Source organism: Cetorhinus maximus, unplaced genomic scaffold (assembly GCF_964194155.1).
Source record: "Cetorhinus maximus unplaced genomic scaffold, sCetMax3.hap1.1 HAP1_SCAFFOLD_2462, whole genome shotgun sequence".
In the NCBI taxonomy this organism is placed as follows: Eukaryota; Metazoa; Chordata; class Chondrichthyes; order Lamniformes; family Cetorhinidae; genus Cetorhinus; species Cetorhinus maximus.
In genome coordinates this window covers 28,665-44,754 of record NW_027598400.1, presented here as the reverse complement: position 1 = coordinate 44,754, position 16,090 = coordinate 28,665, and the positions used below count along the sequence as shown (strand labels likewise).

Genomic DNA, 16,090 nt, shown 5'->3' with positions numbered 1-16,090 from the left:
AAGAGGCAGCAAAACATTGGGTCAGAGATTGTGAAAGACATGATAGTGAGGGACACAGAGAGGGAGAGATAGAGACAGAGAGGGACACAGAGAGGGAGAGGTAGAGAGAGAGAGGGACAGAGAGAGGGAGAGATAGAGAGAGAGAGGGACAGAGAGAGGGAGACAGAGAGAGAGGGAGACAGAGAGAGAGAGACAGAGAGAGACAGAGAGAGAGACAGAGAAAGAGACAGAGAAAGAGACAGAGAGAGAGAGACAGAGAGAGACAGAGAGAGAGACAGAGAAAGAGGGAGACAGAGAGAGGGAGACAGAGAGAGGGAGACAGAGACAGAGAGAGAGAGACAGAGAGAGACAGAGAAAGAGGGAGACAGAGAGAGGGAGACAGAGAGAGGGAGACAGAGAGAGTGAGACAGAGAGAGAGAGAAAGAGACAGAGAGAGAGAGAAAGAGAGAGACAGAGAGAGAGAGAGACAGAGAAAGAGGGAGACAGAGAGAGAGAGACAGAGAAAGAGGGAGACAGAGAGAGGGAGACAGAGAGAGGGAGGCAGAGAGAGGGACAGAGAGAGAGAGACAGAGAGAGAGAGAGAAAGAGACAGAGAGAGAGAGACAGAGAGAGAGGGAGACAGAGAGAGAGGGAGACAGAGAGAGAGGGAGACAGAGAGAGGGAGACAGAGAGAGGGAGACAGAGAGAGGGAGAGAGACAGATCAAGGGAGAGATACACAGAGAAAGAGAGACAGAAAGAGAAACAGATGAAGAGAGAGAGACAGAGCGAAAGAGAGGCAGAGAGAGAGAGACAGAATGAGAGGTGGAGGGAGAATATAAAGAGAAAGACAGAGTGACAGAGCGAGACAGAGAGAAAGAGAGGGAGGGCCATTGTCAGAAAGAGTGAGGAAGAGGCAGCAAAACATTGGGTCAGAGATTGTGAAAGACATGATAGTGAGGGACACAGAGAGGGAGAGATAGAGACAGAGAGGGACACAGAGAGGGAGAGATAGAGACAGAGAGGGACACAGAGAGGGAGAGATAGAGACAGAGAGAAAGAATAAATCACTGATTAGAATCAAACCTGAAACAGGACTTGAAAATATTATTAAAACTATGTATCTGACCCCGTGCTGTACCTGTCCTGGGAGTGTTTGATGGGGACAGTGTAGAGGGAGATTTACTCTGTATCTAACCCCGTGCTGTACCTGTCCTGGGAGTGTTTGATGGGGACAGTGTAGAGGGAGATTTACTCTGTATCTAACCCCGTGCTGTACCTGTCCTGGGAGTGTTTGATGGGGACAGTGTAGAGGGAGATTTACTCTGTATCTAACCCCGTGCTGTACCTGTCCTGGGAGTGTTTGATGGGGACAGTGTAGAGGGAGCTTTACTCTGCATCTAACCCCGTGCTGTACCTGTCCTGGGAGTGTTTGATGGGGACAGTGTAGAGGGAGCTTTACTCTGTATCTAACCCCGTGCTGTACCTGTTCTGGGAGTGTTTGATGGGGACAGTGTAGAGGGAGCTTTTCTCTGTATCTAACCCCGTGCTGTACCTGTCCTGGGAGTGTTTGATGGGGACGGTGTAGAGTGAGTTTACTCTGTATCTAACCCCGTGCTGTACCTGTCCTGGGAGTGTTTGATGGAGACAGTGTAGAGGGAGCTTTACTCTGTATCTAACCCCGTGCTGTTCCTGTCCTGGGAGTGTTTGATGGGGACAGTGTAGAGGGAGCTTTTCTCTGTATCTAACCCCGTGCTGTACCTGTCCTGGGAGTGTTTGATGGGGACGGTGTAGAGTGAGTTTACTCTGTATCTAACCCCGTGCTGTACCTGTCCTGGGAGTGTTTGATGGAGACAGTGTAGAGGGAGCTTTACTCTGTATCTAACCCCGTGCTGTTCCTGTCCTGGGAGTGTTTGATGGAGACAGTGTAGAGGGAGCTTTACTCTGTATCTAACCCCGTGCTGTACCTGCCCTGGGAGTGTTTGATGGGGACAGTGTAGAGGGAGCTTTACTCTGTATCTAACCCCGTGCTGTTCCTCTCCCGGGAGTGTTTGATGGGGACGGTGTAGAGGGAGCTTTACTCTGTATCTAACCCCGTGCTGTACCTGTCCTGGGAGTGTTTGATGGGGACAGGGTAGAGGGAGATTTACTCTGTATCTAACCCCGTGCTGTACCTGTCCTGGGAGTGTTTGATGGGGACGGTGTAGAGGGAGCTTTACTCTGTATCTAACCCCGTGCTGTACCTGTCCTGGGAGTGTTTGATGGGGACAGTGTAGAGGGAGATTTACTCTGTATCTAACCCCGTGCTGTACCTGTCCTGGGAGTGTTTGATGGGGACAGTGTAGAGGGAGATTTACTCTGTATCTAACCCCGTGCTGTACCTGCCCTGGGAGTGTTTGATGGGGACAGTGTAGAGGGAGCTTTACTCTGTATCTAACCCCGTGCTGTACCTGTCCTGGGAGTGTTTGATGGGGACAGTGTAGAGGGAGATTTACTCTGTATCTAACCCCGTGCTGTGGGTGTATTTTTTAACAACGTGTTCTGACCTGTTCTGGAGTCCGCGCCATGTCTCTGGTGGTGTCCCGGTGGTCGGTCAGTGGGATGGGTGGGGGCAGTGTTCTCTGACCAGGACCCGATATCCTCTCTCGCCCGGTGTAGCGCAGGCTGCTGTTGAGGCTGTAGCGGAAGGATCCAATCTGGTAGGCCGGCTCCATGTGGTTCTCCGTCACTGACCTCAGGCTGTAGCGATGGCTGCCAAAGGCGGGCAGGGGGACCATCAGCTCTCCGTTGGCGGCCCTTAGGTCCCGGGAGCTGGTCCCCAGCTGTGGCTGCATGTTCCTGAGCGGCACCTCCTGCAGTATCGGCTCCTGCTCCAGCTGCTCGGTCCGAGGGAGGGAAGAGGTGGTCAAAAGTGAGGCACAGGCTCAGCGAGGAGATTGGAAACTCGCCCTCCGCCCCACACCGCCCATAACCGCGACCCCACTCACCAAACCCCCTCCAACCACCGCCGTCCGCGCACACACGAACCCCCCAAAACCCTCGTCCCCTATCCCGGCGCCAACCCTCGAACTCACGTCGTTCTCCCGACTCCCTCCGGCATCCTGAAGCCGGGCGTCCACCGAGGCCGACATGGAGTTACATCGCCGGATGGAGGGCTGGCGAGACATGGTGGAGATCTCCTCCCTGCCGAGAGAAACCAGCGGCTGTGTGAGGCCCCGAGCGATCGCCAACCCCACATCACCTCCTGCACATCTCCCTCCGCTCGTCCCTCCCTCCGCGCGTCCCTCCCTCCGCGCGTCCCTCCCTCCGCGCGTCCCTCCCTCCGCGCGTCCCTCCCTCCGCGCGTCCCTCCCTCCGCCCGTCCCTCCCTCCGCGCGTCCCTCCCTCCGCGCGTCCCTCCCTCCGCGCGTCCCTCCCTCCGCCCGTCCCTCCCTCCGCCCGTCCCTCTCTCGCTCGTCCCTCTCTCGCTCATCCCTCCCTCCGCTCATCCCTCTCTCCGCTCATCCATCCCTCCGCTCATCCCTCTCTCGCTCATCCATCCCTCCGCTCATCCCTCCCTCCGCTCATCCCTCCCTCCGCTCAACCCTCTCTCGCTCATCCCTCTCTCGCTCATCCCTCTCTCTGCTCATCCCTCTCTCCGCTCATCCCTCCCTCGCTCATCCCTCTCTCCGCTCATCCCACCCTCGCTCATCCCTCCCTCCGCTCATCCCTCCCTCCGCTCATCCCTCCCTCCGCTAATCCTTCTCTCGCTCATCCCTCCCTCCGCTCATCCCTCCCTCCCCTAATCCTTCTCTCGCTCATCCCACCCTCCGCAGATCCCTCCCTCCGCTCATCCCTCTCTCACTCATCCCTCCCTCTGCTCATCCCTCTCTCGCTCATCCCTCCCTCGCTCATCCCTCTCTCCGCTCATCCCTCCCTCCGCTCATCCCTCCCTCCGCTCATCCCTCCCTCGGCTCATCCCTCCCTCCGCTCATCCCTCCCTCCGCTAATCCTTCTCTCGCTCATCCCTCCCTCCGCAGATCCCTCCCTCCGCTCATCCCTCTCTCGCTCATCCCTCCCTCCGCTCATCCCTCCCTCCGCTCATCCCTCCCTCCGCTCATCCCTCCCTCCGCTCATCCCTCTCTCCGCTCATCCCTCTCTCGCGCATCCCTCTCTCGCTCATCCCTCCCTCACTCATCCCTCCCTCCGCTTATCCCTCTCTCGCTCATCCCTCCCTCCGCTCATCCCTTCCTCACTCGTCCCTCCCTCCGCTCATCCCTCTCTGGCTCATCCCTCCCTCTGCTCATCCCTCCCTCTCTCATCCCTCCCTCGCCTCATCCCTCTCTTGCTCATCCCTCTCTCGCTTGCCTTCTCCGTCTCTCTCATCTACGCGCACCTCACTCAATCCAAATACAATCATCCCTCCCCTCAATCCAAATACAAACATCCTTCCACTCAATCCAAATACAAACATCCCTCCACTCAATCCAAATACAAACATCCCTCCACTCAATCCAAATACAGACATCCCTCCACTCAATCCAAATACAAACATCCCTCCACTCAATCCAAATACAGACATCCCTCCACTCAGTCCAAATACAAACATCCCTCCACTCAATCCAAATACAAACATCCCTCCCCTCAATCCAAATACAGACATCCCTCCCCTCAATCCAGATACAAACATCCCTCCCCTCAATCCAAATACAAACATCCCTCCACTCAATCCAAATACAAACATCCCTCCACTCAATCCAAATACAGACATCCCTCCACTCAATCCAACTACAAACATCCCTCCACTCAATCCAAATACAAACATCCCTCCCCTCAATCCAAATACAAACATCCCTCCACTCAATCCAAATACAAACATCCCTCCCCTCAATCCAAATACAAACATCCCTCCACTCAATCCAAATACAAACATCCCTCCACTCAATCCAAATGCAAACATCCCTCCACTCAATCCAAATACAAACATCCCTCCACTCAATCCAAATACAAACATCCCTCCACTCAACCCAAATACAAACATCCCTCCCCTCAATCCAACTACAAACATCCCTCCACTCAATCCAAATACAAACATCCCTCCCCTCAATCCAGATACAAACATCCCTCCCCTCAATCCAAATACAAACATCCCTCCCCTCAATCCAAATACAAACATCCCTCCCCTCAATCCAAATACAAACATCCCTCCACTCAATCCAAATACAAACATCCCTCCACTCAATCCAAATACAAACATCCCTCCACTCAATCCAAACTCGCAAAGGACAATGAGAGATCTCTCTAGTCTGTGTGCACTGTGGGGTGATGGACCCAACCAGCGGATATGGAGATACAAAGCAGCAATGGTGAGCGGGAATGGTGAGCAAGCCTTGGAGGGGCTGAATGGCCTTCCCCTGAATCATGACCCTCCGGGGGCATCCCAGCTCTGAAGAAAGAATAACCGAATGAGGGCTTACAGTTTGACCACCATCTCCTGAGTCTTCTTCTTATGATAGCGATTCACAAAGACAACGGCAGCCACGAGAGTGATGAGGAGCAAGAGGCCAACGGCTCCGATCGCCACGAAGGCCATGGAAAGCATGTTCACACCGCCAGCGGTGTTGTCTGGGGCATGAGGAGAGAGAGGAAGAGTCACACAGTAAATCGGAACGGGGTGAGATGCAGAGGAAGGGTTTTCCATGGGGATGTATGTTAGGTGTCGGAGGGGAACGCAGGATTCACAGGGTGGGACTCACCGGTTATTTTAATGTCGGTCTGCCCAGTCCGGCTCCCAATCATGTTGGTTGCTTCACAAACGTAGGTTCCAGCATCTTCGATGGACAGTGAACCACGGAAGAACAGTCTCTTGCCCCGTGTAACACTGCTGTTGGGCAAGGAACCGTCCAATCTAAAGGGCAACATCAGGAGACGGAAAATGTGAATAATTCCACAGATTTACAACCATAATCATCTTCCCATTCCTTCCCACTGTCCACAATCCCGATGGACCCAAACCCCTTCCCATTCACTCCCACTGGCCACAATCCCAATGGACCCAAACCCCTTCCCATTCACTCCCACTGTCCACAATCCCAATGGACCCAAACCCTTTCCCATTCATTCCCACTGTCCACAATCCCAATGGACCCAAAACCCATCCCATTCACTCCCACAGTCCACAATCCCAATGGACCCAAACCCCTTCCTATTCACTCCCACTGTCCACAATCCCAATGGACCCAAACCCCTTCCCATTCACTCCCACTGTCCACAATCCCAATGGAACCAAACCCCTTCCCATTCACTCCCACTGTCCACAATCCCGATGGACCCAAACCCCTTCCCATTCACTCCCACTGTCCACAATCCCAATGGAACCAAAACCCTTCCCATTGAGTCCCACTGTCCACAATCACAATGGACCCAAACCCCTTCCCATTCATTCCCACTGTCCACAATCCCAATTGACCCAAACCCATTCCCATTCACTCCCATTGTCCAAAATCCCAATGGACCCAAACCCCTTCCCATTCACATGCACTGTGCAGAATCCCAATGGACCCAAACCCATTCCAGCTCACTCCCACTGTCCACAATCCCAATGGACCCAAACCCCTTCCCATTCACTCCCACTGTCCACAATCCCAATGGACCCAAACCCCTTCCCATTCACTCCCACTGTTCACAATCCCATTGGACCCAAACCCATTCCAGCTCACTCCCACTGTCCACAATCTCAATGGACCCAAACCCCTTTCCATTCACTCCCACTGTCCACAATCCCAATGGACCCAAACCACTTCCCATTCACTCCCACTGTCCACAATCCCAATGGACGCCAGCCCCTTCCCATTCACTGCCACTGTCCACAATCCCAATGGACCCAAACCCCTTCCCATTCACTCCCACTGTCCACAATCCCAATGGACCCAAACCCCTTCCCATTCACTCACAATGTACAAGATCCCAAAAGGACTTTCACCTGCTCCAAACAATGCCATTGGCTGGAGGATTCCCGTTCTCCTCACAGGTAAGTTCGGCGTTTTCCATCCCCACATACCAGTCATTCGAGGATTTGCGGATGGTGACTTCTGGAACATCTGCCGGAAGGAAGGTGGGAGATACATCAAAAGATAAAGGATGGGCAGGAAGGAAAGAGAATTCCCAGTCTCCCAAATTAGATACAGAAAAAAGCTCCATCTACCCTGTCCCCATCAAACACTCCCAGGACAGGTACAGCACGGGGTTAGATACAGAATAAAGCTCCCTCTACACTGTCCCCATCAAACACTCCCAGGACAGGTACAGCACGGGGTTAGATACAGAGCAATGGTCACTCTACACTGTCCCCATCAAACACTCCCAGGACAGGTACTGCACAGGGTTAGATACAGAGTAAATCTCCCTCTAAACTGAGCCCGTCAAACACTCCAAGGACAGGTACATCATGGGGTTAGAAACAGAATAAATCTCCCTCAACAGTGTCCCCATCAAACACTCCCAGGACAGGTACAGCACGGGGTGAGATACAGAGTAAATCTGCTTCTACACTGTCCCCATCAAACACTCCCAGGACAGGTACTGCAAGGGGTTAGATACAGAGTAAATCTGCTTCTACACTGTCCCCATCAAACACTCCCAGGACAGGTGCAGCACGGGGTTAAAAACAGAGTAAAGCTCCCTCTACACTGTCCCCATCAAACACTCCCAGGACTTGTACTGCACGAGGTTAGACACAGAGTAAATCTCGCTCTACACTGTCCCCATAAACCACTCCCAGGACAGGTACAGCACGGGGTTAGATACAGAGTAAAGCTCCCTCTACACTGTCCCCATCAAACACTCCCAGGACAGGTACAGCACGGGGTTAGATACAGATTAAATCTCCCTCTACACTGTCCCCATCAAACACTCCCAGGACAGGTATAGCAAAGTGTAAGATATAGAGTAAATCTCCCTCTACACTGACCCAATCAAACAGCCCCAGGACAGGTACAGCACGGGGTTAGATACAGAGTAAAGCTCCCTCTACACCGTCCCAATCAAACACTCCGAGGACAGGTACAGCACAGGGTTAGTTACAGAGTAAATCTCCCTCAACACAATCCCCATCAAACAGTCCCAGGACAGGTATAGCAAAGGGTAAGATACAGCGTAAAGCTCCCTCTACACTGTCCCCATCAAACACTCCCAGGTCATGTACAGCACGGGGTTAGATACAGAGTAAAGCTCCCTCTACACTGTCCCCATCAAAAACTCCCAGGACAGGTACAGCACGCGGTTAGATACAGAGTAAATCTCCCTCTACACTGTCCCGATCAAGCACTCCCAGGACAGGTACAGCAGGGGGTTAGATACAGTGTAATTCTCCCTCTACACCGTCTCAATCAAACACTCCCAGGACAGGTACAGCACAGGGTTAGATACAGAGTAAATCTCACTCTACACTGTCCTCATCAGACACTCCCAGGACAGGTACTGCACGGGGTTAGATACAGAGTAAATCTCCCTCAACACTCTCCCCACCAAACACTCCCTGGACAGGTACAGCACGGGGTTAGATACAGATTAAATCTCCCTCTACACTATCCCCATCAAACACTCTGCAGGACAGGAAGCACGGGGTTAGATACAGAGTAAAGCTCCCTCTACACTGTCCCCATCAAACACTCCCAGGACAGGTATAGCACAGGGTTAGATACAGAGTAAAGCTCCCTCTACACTGTCCCCATCAAACACTCCCAGGACAAGTACAGCACAGAGTTAGATAGAGAGTAAATCTCCTTCTATACTGTCCCCATCAAACACTCCCAGGGCAGGTACAGCACGGGGTTGGATACAGAGTAAAGCTCCCACTACACTGTCCCCATCAAAACTCCCAGGATAGGAACCGCACAGGTTAAGATAGAGAGTGAAGCTCCCTTTACACTGTCCCCATCAAACATACCCAGGACAAGTGCAGCACGGGGTTAGATACAGAGTAAATCTCCCTCAACAATATCCCCATCAAACACTCCCAGGACAGGTACAGCACGGGGTTAGATACAGAGTAAATATCGCTCCACACTGTCCCCATCAAACACTCCCAGGACAGGTACAGCAAAGAGTTAGATACAGAGTAAAGCTCCCTCTACACTGTCCACATCAAACACTCCCAGGACAGGTTCAGCACGGGGTTAGATACAGAGTAAAGCTCCCTCTACACTGTCGCCAGCAAACACTCCCAGGACAGGTACAGCACGGGGTTAGATACAGAGGAAATCGCCCTCTACACTGTCCCCATCAAACACTCCCAGGACAGGTACAGCACGCGGTTAGATACATAGTAAATCTCCCACTACATTGTCCCCATCAAACACTCCCAGGACAGGTACAGCACGGGTTAGATACAGAGTAAAGCTCCCTCTACACTGTACCCATCAAACACTCCCAGGACAGGTACAGCACAGGGTTAGATACAGAGGAAAGCTCCCTCTACACTGACCCATCAAACACTCCCTGGACAGGAACAGCACGGGGTTAGATACAGAGTAAATCTCCCTCTACACCGTCCCAATCAAACACTCCCAGGGCAGGTACAGCAGGGGGTTAGATACAGCGTAATTCTCCCTCTACACCGTCCCAGTCAAACATTCCCAGGACAGGTACAGGACGGGTTAGATACAGAGTAAATCTCCCTCTACACTGTCCCCATCAAACACTCCCAGGACAGGTACAGCACGGGGTTAGATACAGAGTAAAGCTCCCTCTACACTGTCCCCATCAAACACTCCCAGGACAGGTACAGCACGGGGTAAGATACAGAGTAAAGCTCCCTCTACACTGTCCCCATCAAACTCTCCTAGGACAGGTAAAGCACGGGGTTAGATACAGAGTAAAGCACCCTCTACACTGTCCCCATCAAACTATCCTAGGACAGGTACAGCAAGGGTTCGATAAAGAGTAAAGCTCCCTCTACACTGTCCTCTTCAAACACTCCCAGGACAGGTATAGCAAAGGGTAAGATACAGAGTAAAGATCCCTCTATACTGTCCCCATCAAACACTCCCAGGACATGTACAGCACGGGGTTAGATACAGAGTAAAGCTCTCTCTACACTGTCCTCATCAAACGCTCCCAGCACAGGTACATCACGGGGTTAGATACAGAGTAAATCGCCCTCTACACTGTCCCCATCAAACACTCCCAGGACAGGTACAGCACAGGGTTAGATACAGAGTAAATCTCCCTCTACACTGTCCTCATCAGACACTCCCAGGACAGTTACAGCACGGGGTTAGATACAGACCAAATCTCCCTCTACACTGTCACCATCAAACACTCCCAGGACAGGTACAGCACAGGGTTAGATACAGAGTAAAGCTCCCTCCATACTGTCCCCATCAGCACTCCCAGGACAGGTACAGCACGGGGTAAGATACAGAGTAAAGCTCCCTCTTTACTGTCCCCATCAAACACTCCCAGGACAAGTACAGCCCGGGGATAGATAAAGAGTAAATCTGCCCCTACACTGTCCCAATCAAACACTTCCAGGACAGGTACAGCAGGGGGTTAGATACAGAGTAAAGCTCCCTCTACACTGTCCCCATCAAAAACTCCCAGGACAGGTACAGCACGGGGTTAGATACAGAGTAAAGCTCCCTCTACACTGTCCCCATCAAACTCTCCTAGGACAGGTACAGCACGGGGTTAGATACAGAGTAAAGCTCCCTCTACACTGTCCCCATCAAACTCTCCTAGGACAGGTACAGCACGGGGTTAGATACAGAGTAAATCTCCCTCTACACTGTCCCCATCAAACACTCCCAGGACAGGTACAGCACGGGGTTAGATACAGAGTAAATCTCCCTCTACACTGTCCCCATCAAACACTCCCAGGACAGGTACAGCACGGGGTAAGATACAGAGGAAATCGCCCTCTACACTGTACCTATCAAACACTCCCAGGACAGGTACAGCACGGTGTTAGATACAGAGTAAATCTATCTCGACACTGTCCCCATCAAACACTCCCAGGAAAGGTACAGCACGGGGTTAGATACAGAGTAAAGCTCCCTCTACACTGACCCATTAAACACTCCCAGGACAGGTAGAGCACGGGGTTAGATACAGAGTAAATCTCCCTCTACACTGTCCACATCAAACACTCCCAGGGCAGGTACAGCAGGGGGTTAGATACAGCGTAATTCTCCCTCTACACCGTCTCAATCAAACACTCCCAGGACAGGTACAGCAGGGGGTTAGATACAGAGTAAATCTCCCTCTACACTGTCCCCATCAAACACTCCCAGGACAGGTACATCACGGGGTTAGATACAGAGTAAAGCTCCCTCTACACTGACCCCATCAAACATTCCCAGGACAGGTACAGCAGGGGTTAGATACAGAGTAAAGCTCCCTCTACACTGTCCTCATGAAACACTACAAGGACAGGTATAGCAAAGGGTAAGATACAGAGTAAAGATCCCTCTGCACTGTCCCCATCAAACTCTCCTAGGACAGGTAAAGCACGGGGTTAGATACAGAGAAAAGCACCCTCTACACTGTCCCCATCAATCTCTCCTAGGACAGGTACAGCACGCGGTTCGATACAGAGTAAAGCTCCCTCTACACTGTCCCCATCAAACACTCCCAGGACAGGTACAGCAGGGGTTAGATACAGAGTAAAGCTCCCTCCACACTGTCCTCTTCAAACACTCCCAGGACAGGTACAGCACGGGGTTAGATACAGAGTAAATCTCCCTCTACACTGTCCTCATCAGACACTCCCAGGACAGGTACAGCACGGGGTTAGATACAGAGCAAATCTCCCTCTCCACTGTCCCCATAAACCACTCCCAGGACAGGTACAGCACGGGGTTAGATACAGAGTAAAGCTCCCTCTACACTGTCCCCATCAAACACTCCCAGGACAGGTACAGCACGGGGTTAGATACAGATTAAATCTCCCTCTACACTGTCCCCATCAAACACTCCCAGGACAGGTATAGCAAAGTGTAAGATATAGAGTAAATCTCCCTCTACACTGACCCAATCAAACACTCCCAGGACAGGTACAGCACGGGGTTAGATAGAGAGTAAAGCTCCCTCTACACTGTCCCCATCAAACACTCCGAGGACAGGTACAGCACGCGGTTAGATACAGAGTAAATCTCCCTCAACACAATCCCCATCAAACAGTCCCAGGACAGGTATAGCAAAGGGTAAGATACAGCGTAAAGCTCCCTCTACACTGTCCCCATCAAACACTCCCAGGTCATGTACAGCACGGGGATAGATACAGAGTAAAGCTCCCTCTACACTGTCCCCATCAAAAACTCCCAGGACAGGTACAGCACGCGGTTAGATACAGAGTAATTCTCCCTCTACACTGTCCCGATCAAGCACTCCCAGGACAGGAACAGCAGGGGGTTAGATACAGCGTAATTCTCCCTCTACACCGTCTCAATCAAACACTCCCAGGACAGGTACAGCACAGGGTTAGATACAGAGTAAATCTCACTCTACACTGTCCTCATCAGACACTCCCAGGACAAGTACTGCACGGGGTTAGATACAGAGTAAATCTCCCTCTACACTCTCCCCACCAAACACTCCCAGGACAGGTACAGCACGGGGTTAGATACAGATTAAATATCCCTCTACACTATCCCCATCAAACACTCTGCAGGACAGGTACAGCATGGGGTTAGATACAGAGTAAAGCTCCCTCTGCACTGTCCCCATCAAACACTCCCAGGACAGGTATAGCACAGGGTTAGGTACAGAGTAAAGCTCCCTCTACACTGTCCCCATCAAACACTCCCAGGACAAGTACAGCACAGAGTTAGATAGAGAGTAAATCTCCTTCTATACTGTCCCCATCAAACACTCCCAGAGCAGGTACAGCACGGGGTTAGATACAGAGTAAAGCTCCCACTACACTGTCCCCTTCAAAACTCCCAGGATAGGAACCGCACAGGTTAAGATAGAGAGTGAAGCTCCCTTTACACTGTCCCCATCAAACATACCCAGGACAGGTGCAGCACGGGGTTGGGCACAGAGTAAATCTCCCTCAACAATATCCCCAACAGACACTCCCAGGACAGGTATAGCACAGGGTAAGATACAGAGTAAATTTCCCTCTACACTGTCCCTATCAAACACTCCCAGGGCAGTTACAGCACGGGGTTAGATAAAGAGTAAAGCTCCCTCTACACTGTCCCCATCAAACACTCCCAGGACAGGTACAGCACGGGGCTAGATACAGAGTAAATATCGCTCTACACTGTCCCCATCAAACGCTCCCAGGACAGGTACAGCAAAGAGTTAGATACAGAGTAAAGCTCCCTCTACACTGCCCCCATCAAACACTCCCAGGACATGTTCAGCACGGGGTTAGATACAGAGTAAAGCTCCCTCTACACTGTCGCCAGCAAACACTCCCAGGACAGGTACAGCACGGGGTTAGATACAGAGTAAGGCTCCCTCTACACTGACCCATCATCACTCCCAGGACAGGAACAGCATGGGGTTAGATACAGAGCAAATCTCCCTCTACACCGTCCCAATCAAACAATCCCAGGGCAGGTACAGCAGGGGGTTAGATACAGCGTAATTCTCCCTCTACACCGTCCCAATCAAACATTCCCAGGACAGGTACAGGACGGGTAAGATACAGAGTAAATCTCCCTCTACACTGTCCCCATCAAACACTCCCAGGACAGGTACAGCAAGGGGTTAGATACAGAGTAAAGCTCCCTCTACACTGTCCCCATCAAACACTCCCAGGACAGGTACAGCACGGGGTTAGATGCAGAGTAAAGCTCCCTCTACACTGTCCCCATTAAACTCTCCTAGGACAGGTAAAGCATGGGGTTAGATACAGAGTAAAGCACCCTCTACACTGTCCCCATCAAACTCTCCTAGGACAAGTACAGCACGGGGTTCGATACAGAGTAAAGCTCCCTCTACACTGTCCTCTTCAAACACTCCCAGGACAGGTATAGCAAAGGGTAAAATACAGAGTAAAGATCCCTCTACAATGTCCCCAACAAACACTCCCAGGACATGTACAGCACGGGGTTAGTTACAGAGTAAATCTCCCTCTACACTATCCCCATCAAACACTCCCAGAACAGGTATAGCAAAGGGTAAGATACAGAGTAAAGATCCCTCTACACTGTCCCCATCAAACACTCCCAGGACAGGTACAGCACGGGGTTAGATACAGAGTAAAGCTCTCTCTACACTGTCCTCATCAAACACTCCCAGGACAGGTACAGCACGGGGTTAGATACAGATTAAATCTCCCTCTACACTGTCCCCATCAAACACTCCCAGGACAGGTATAGCAAAGTGTAAGATATAGAGTAAATCTCCCTCTACACTGACCCAATCAAACACTCCCAGGACAGGTACAGCACGGGGTTAGATAGAGAGTAAAGCTCCCTCTACACTGTCCCCATCAAACACTCCGAGGACAGGTACAGCACGCGGTTAGATACAGAGTAAATCTCCCTCAACACAATCCCCATCAAACAGTCCCAGGACAGGTATAGCAAAGGGTAAGATACAGCGTAAAGCTCCCTCTACACTGTCCCCATCAAACACTCCCAGGTCATGTACAGCACGGGGATAGATACAGAGTAAAGCTCCCTCTACACTGTCCCCATCAAAAACTCCCAGGACAGGTACAGCACGCGGTTAGATACAGAGTAATTCTCCCTCTACACTGTCCCGATCAAGCACTCCCAGGACAGGAACAGCAGGGGGTTAGATACAGCGTAATTCTCCCTCTACACCGTCTCAATCAAACACTCCCAGGACAGGTACAGCACAGGGTTAGATACAGAGTAAATCTCACTCTACACTGTCCTCATCAGACACTCCCAGGACAGGTACAGCACGGGGTTAGATACAGAGTAAATATCGCTCCACACTGTCCCCATCAAACACTCCCAGGACAGGTACAGCAAAGAGTTAGATACAGAGTAAAGCTCCCTCTACACTGTCCACATCAAACACTCCCAGGACAGGTTCAGCACGGGGTTAGATACAGAGTAAAGCTCCCTCTACACTGTCGCCAGCAAACACTCCCAGGACAGGTACAGCACGGGGTTAGATACAGAGGAAATCGCCCTCTACACTGTCCCCATCAAACACTCCCAGGACAGGTACAGCACGCGGTTAGATACATAGTAAATCTCCCACTACATTGTCCCCATCAAACACTCCCAGGACAGGTACAGCACGGGTTAGATACAGAGTAAAGCTCCCTCTACACTGTACCCATCAAACACTCCCAGGACAGGTACAGCACGGGGTTAGATACAGAGGAAAGCTCCCTCTACACTGACCCATCAAACACTCCCTGGACAGGAACAGCACGGGGTTAGATACAGAGTAAATCTCCCTCTACACCGTCCCAATCAAACACTCCCAGGGCAGGTACAGCAGGGGGTTAGATACAGCGTAATTCTCCCTCTACACCGTCCCAGTCAAACATTCCCAGGACAGGTACAGGACGGGTTAGATACAGAGTAAATCTCCCTCTACACTGTCCCCATCAAACACTCCCAGGACAGGTACAGCACGGGGTTAGATACAGAGTAAAGCTCCCTCTACACTGTCCCCATCAAACACTCCCAGGACAGGTACAGCACGGGGTAAGATACAGAGTAAAGCTCCCTCTACACTGTCCCCATCAAACTCTCCTAGGACAGGTAAAGCACGGGGTTAGATACAGAGTAAAGCACCCTCTACACTGTCCCCATCAAACTATCCTAGGACAGGTACAGCAAGGGTTCGATAAAGAGTAAAGCTCCCTCTACACTGTCCTCTTCAAACACTCCCAGGACAGGTATAGCAAAGGGTAAGATACAGAGTAAAGATCCCTCTATACTGTCCCCATCAAACACTCCCAGGACATGTACAGCACGGGGTTAGATACAGAGTAAAGCTCTCTCTACACTGTCCTCATCAAACGCTCCCAGCACAGGTACATCACGGGGTTAGATACAGAGTAAATCGCCCTCTACACTGTCCCCATCAAACACTCCCAGGACAGGTACAGCACAGGGTTAGATACAGAGTAAATCTCCCTCTACACTGTCCTCATCAGACACTCCCAGGACAGTTACAGCACGGGGTTAG

The 16,090-nt window shown here is 51.6% G+C and overlaps 1 protein-coding gene across 1 annotated transcript in view; it reads right to left on the bottom strand.

Moving 5' to 3' along the window:
* Positions 1–2,523: 2,523 nt before the first annotated feature.
* LOC144677355 (nectin-4-like) overlaps positions 2,524–16,090 on the bottom strand; it is a gene marked incomplete at both ends in the record, with an annotated part of 36,849 nt that continues 23,282 nt past the window's right edge. The window contains 5 exons of the mRNA XM_078537493.1: positions 2,524–2,853; positions 2,965–3,160; positions 5,434–5,581; positions 5,713–5,864; positions 6,939–7,056. Coding sequence (XP_078393619.1) covers positions 2,524–2,853; positions 2,965–3,160; positions 5,434–5,581; positions 5,713–5,864; positions 6,939–7,056 — 944 coding nt within the window. The remainder of the gene's footprint in view (positions 2,854–2,964; positions 3,161–5,433; positions 5,582–5,712; positions 5,865–6,938; positions 7,057–16,090) is intronic.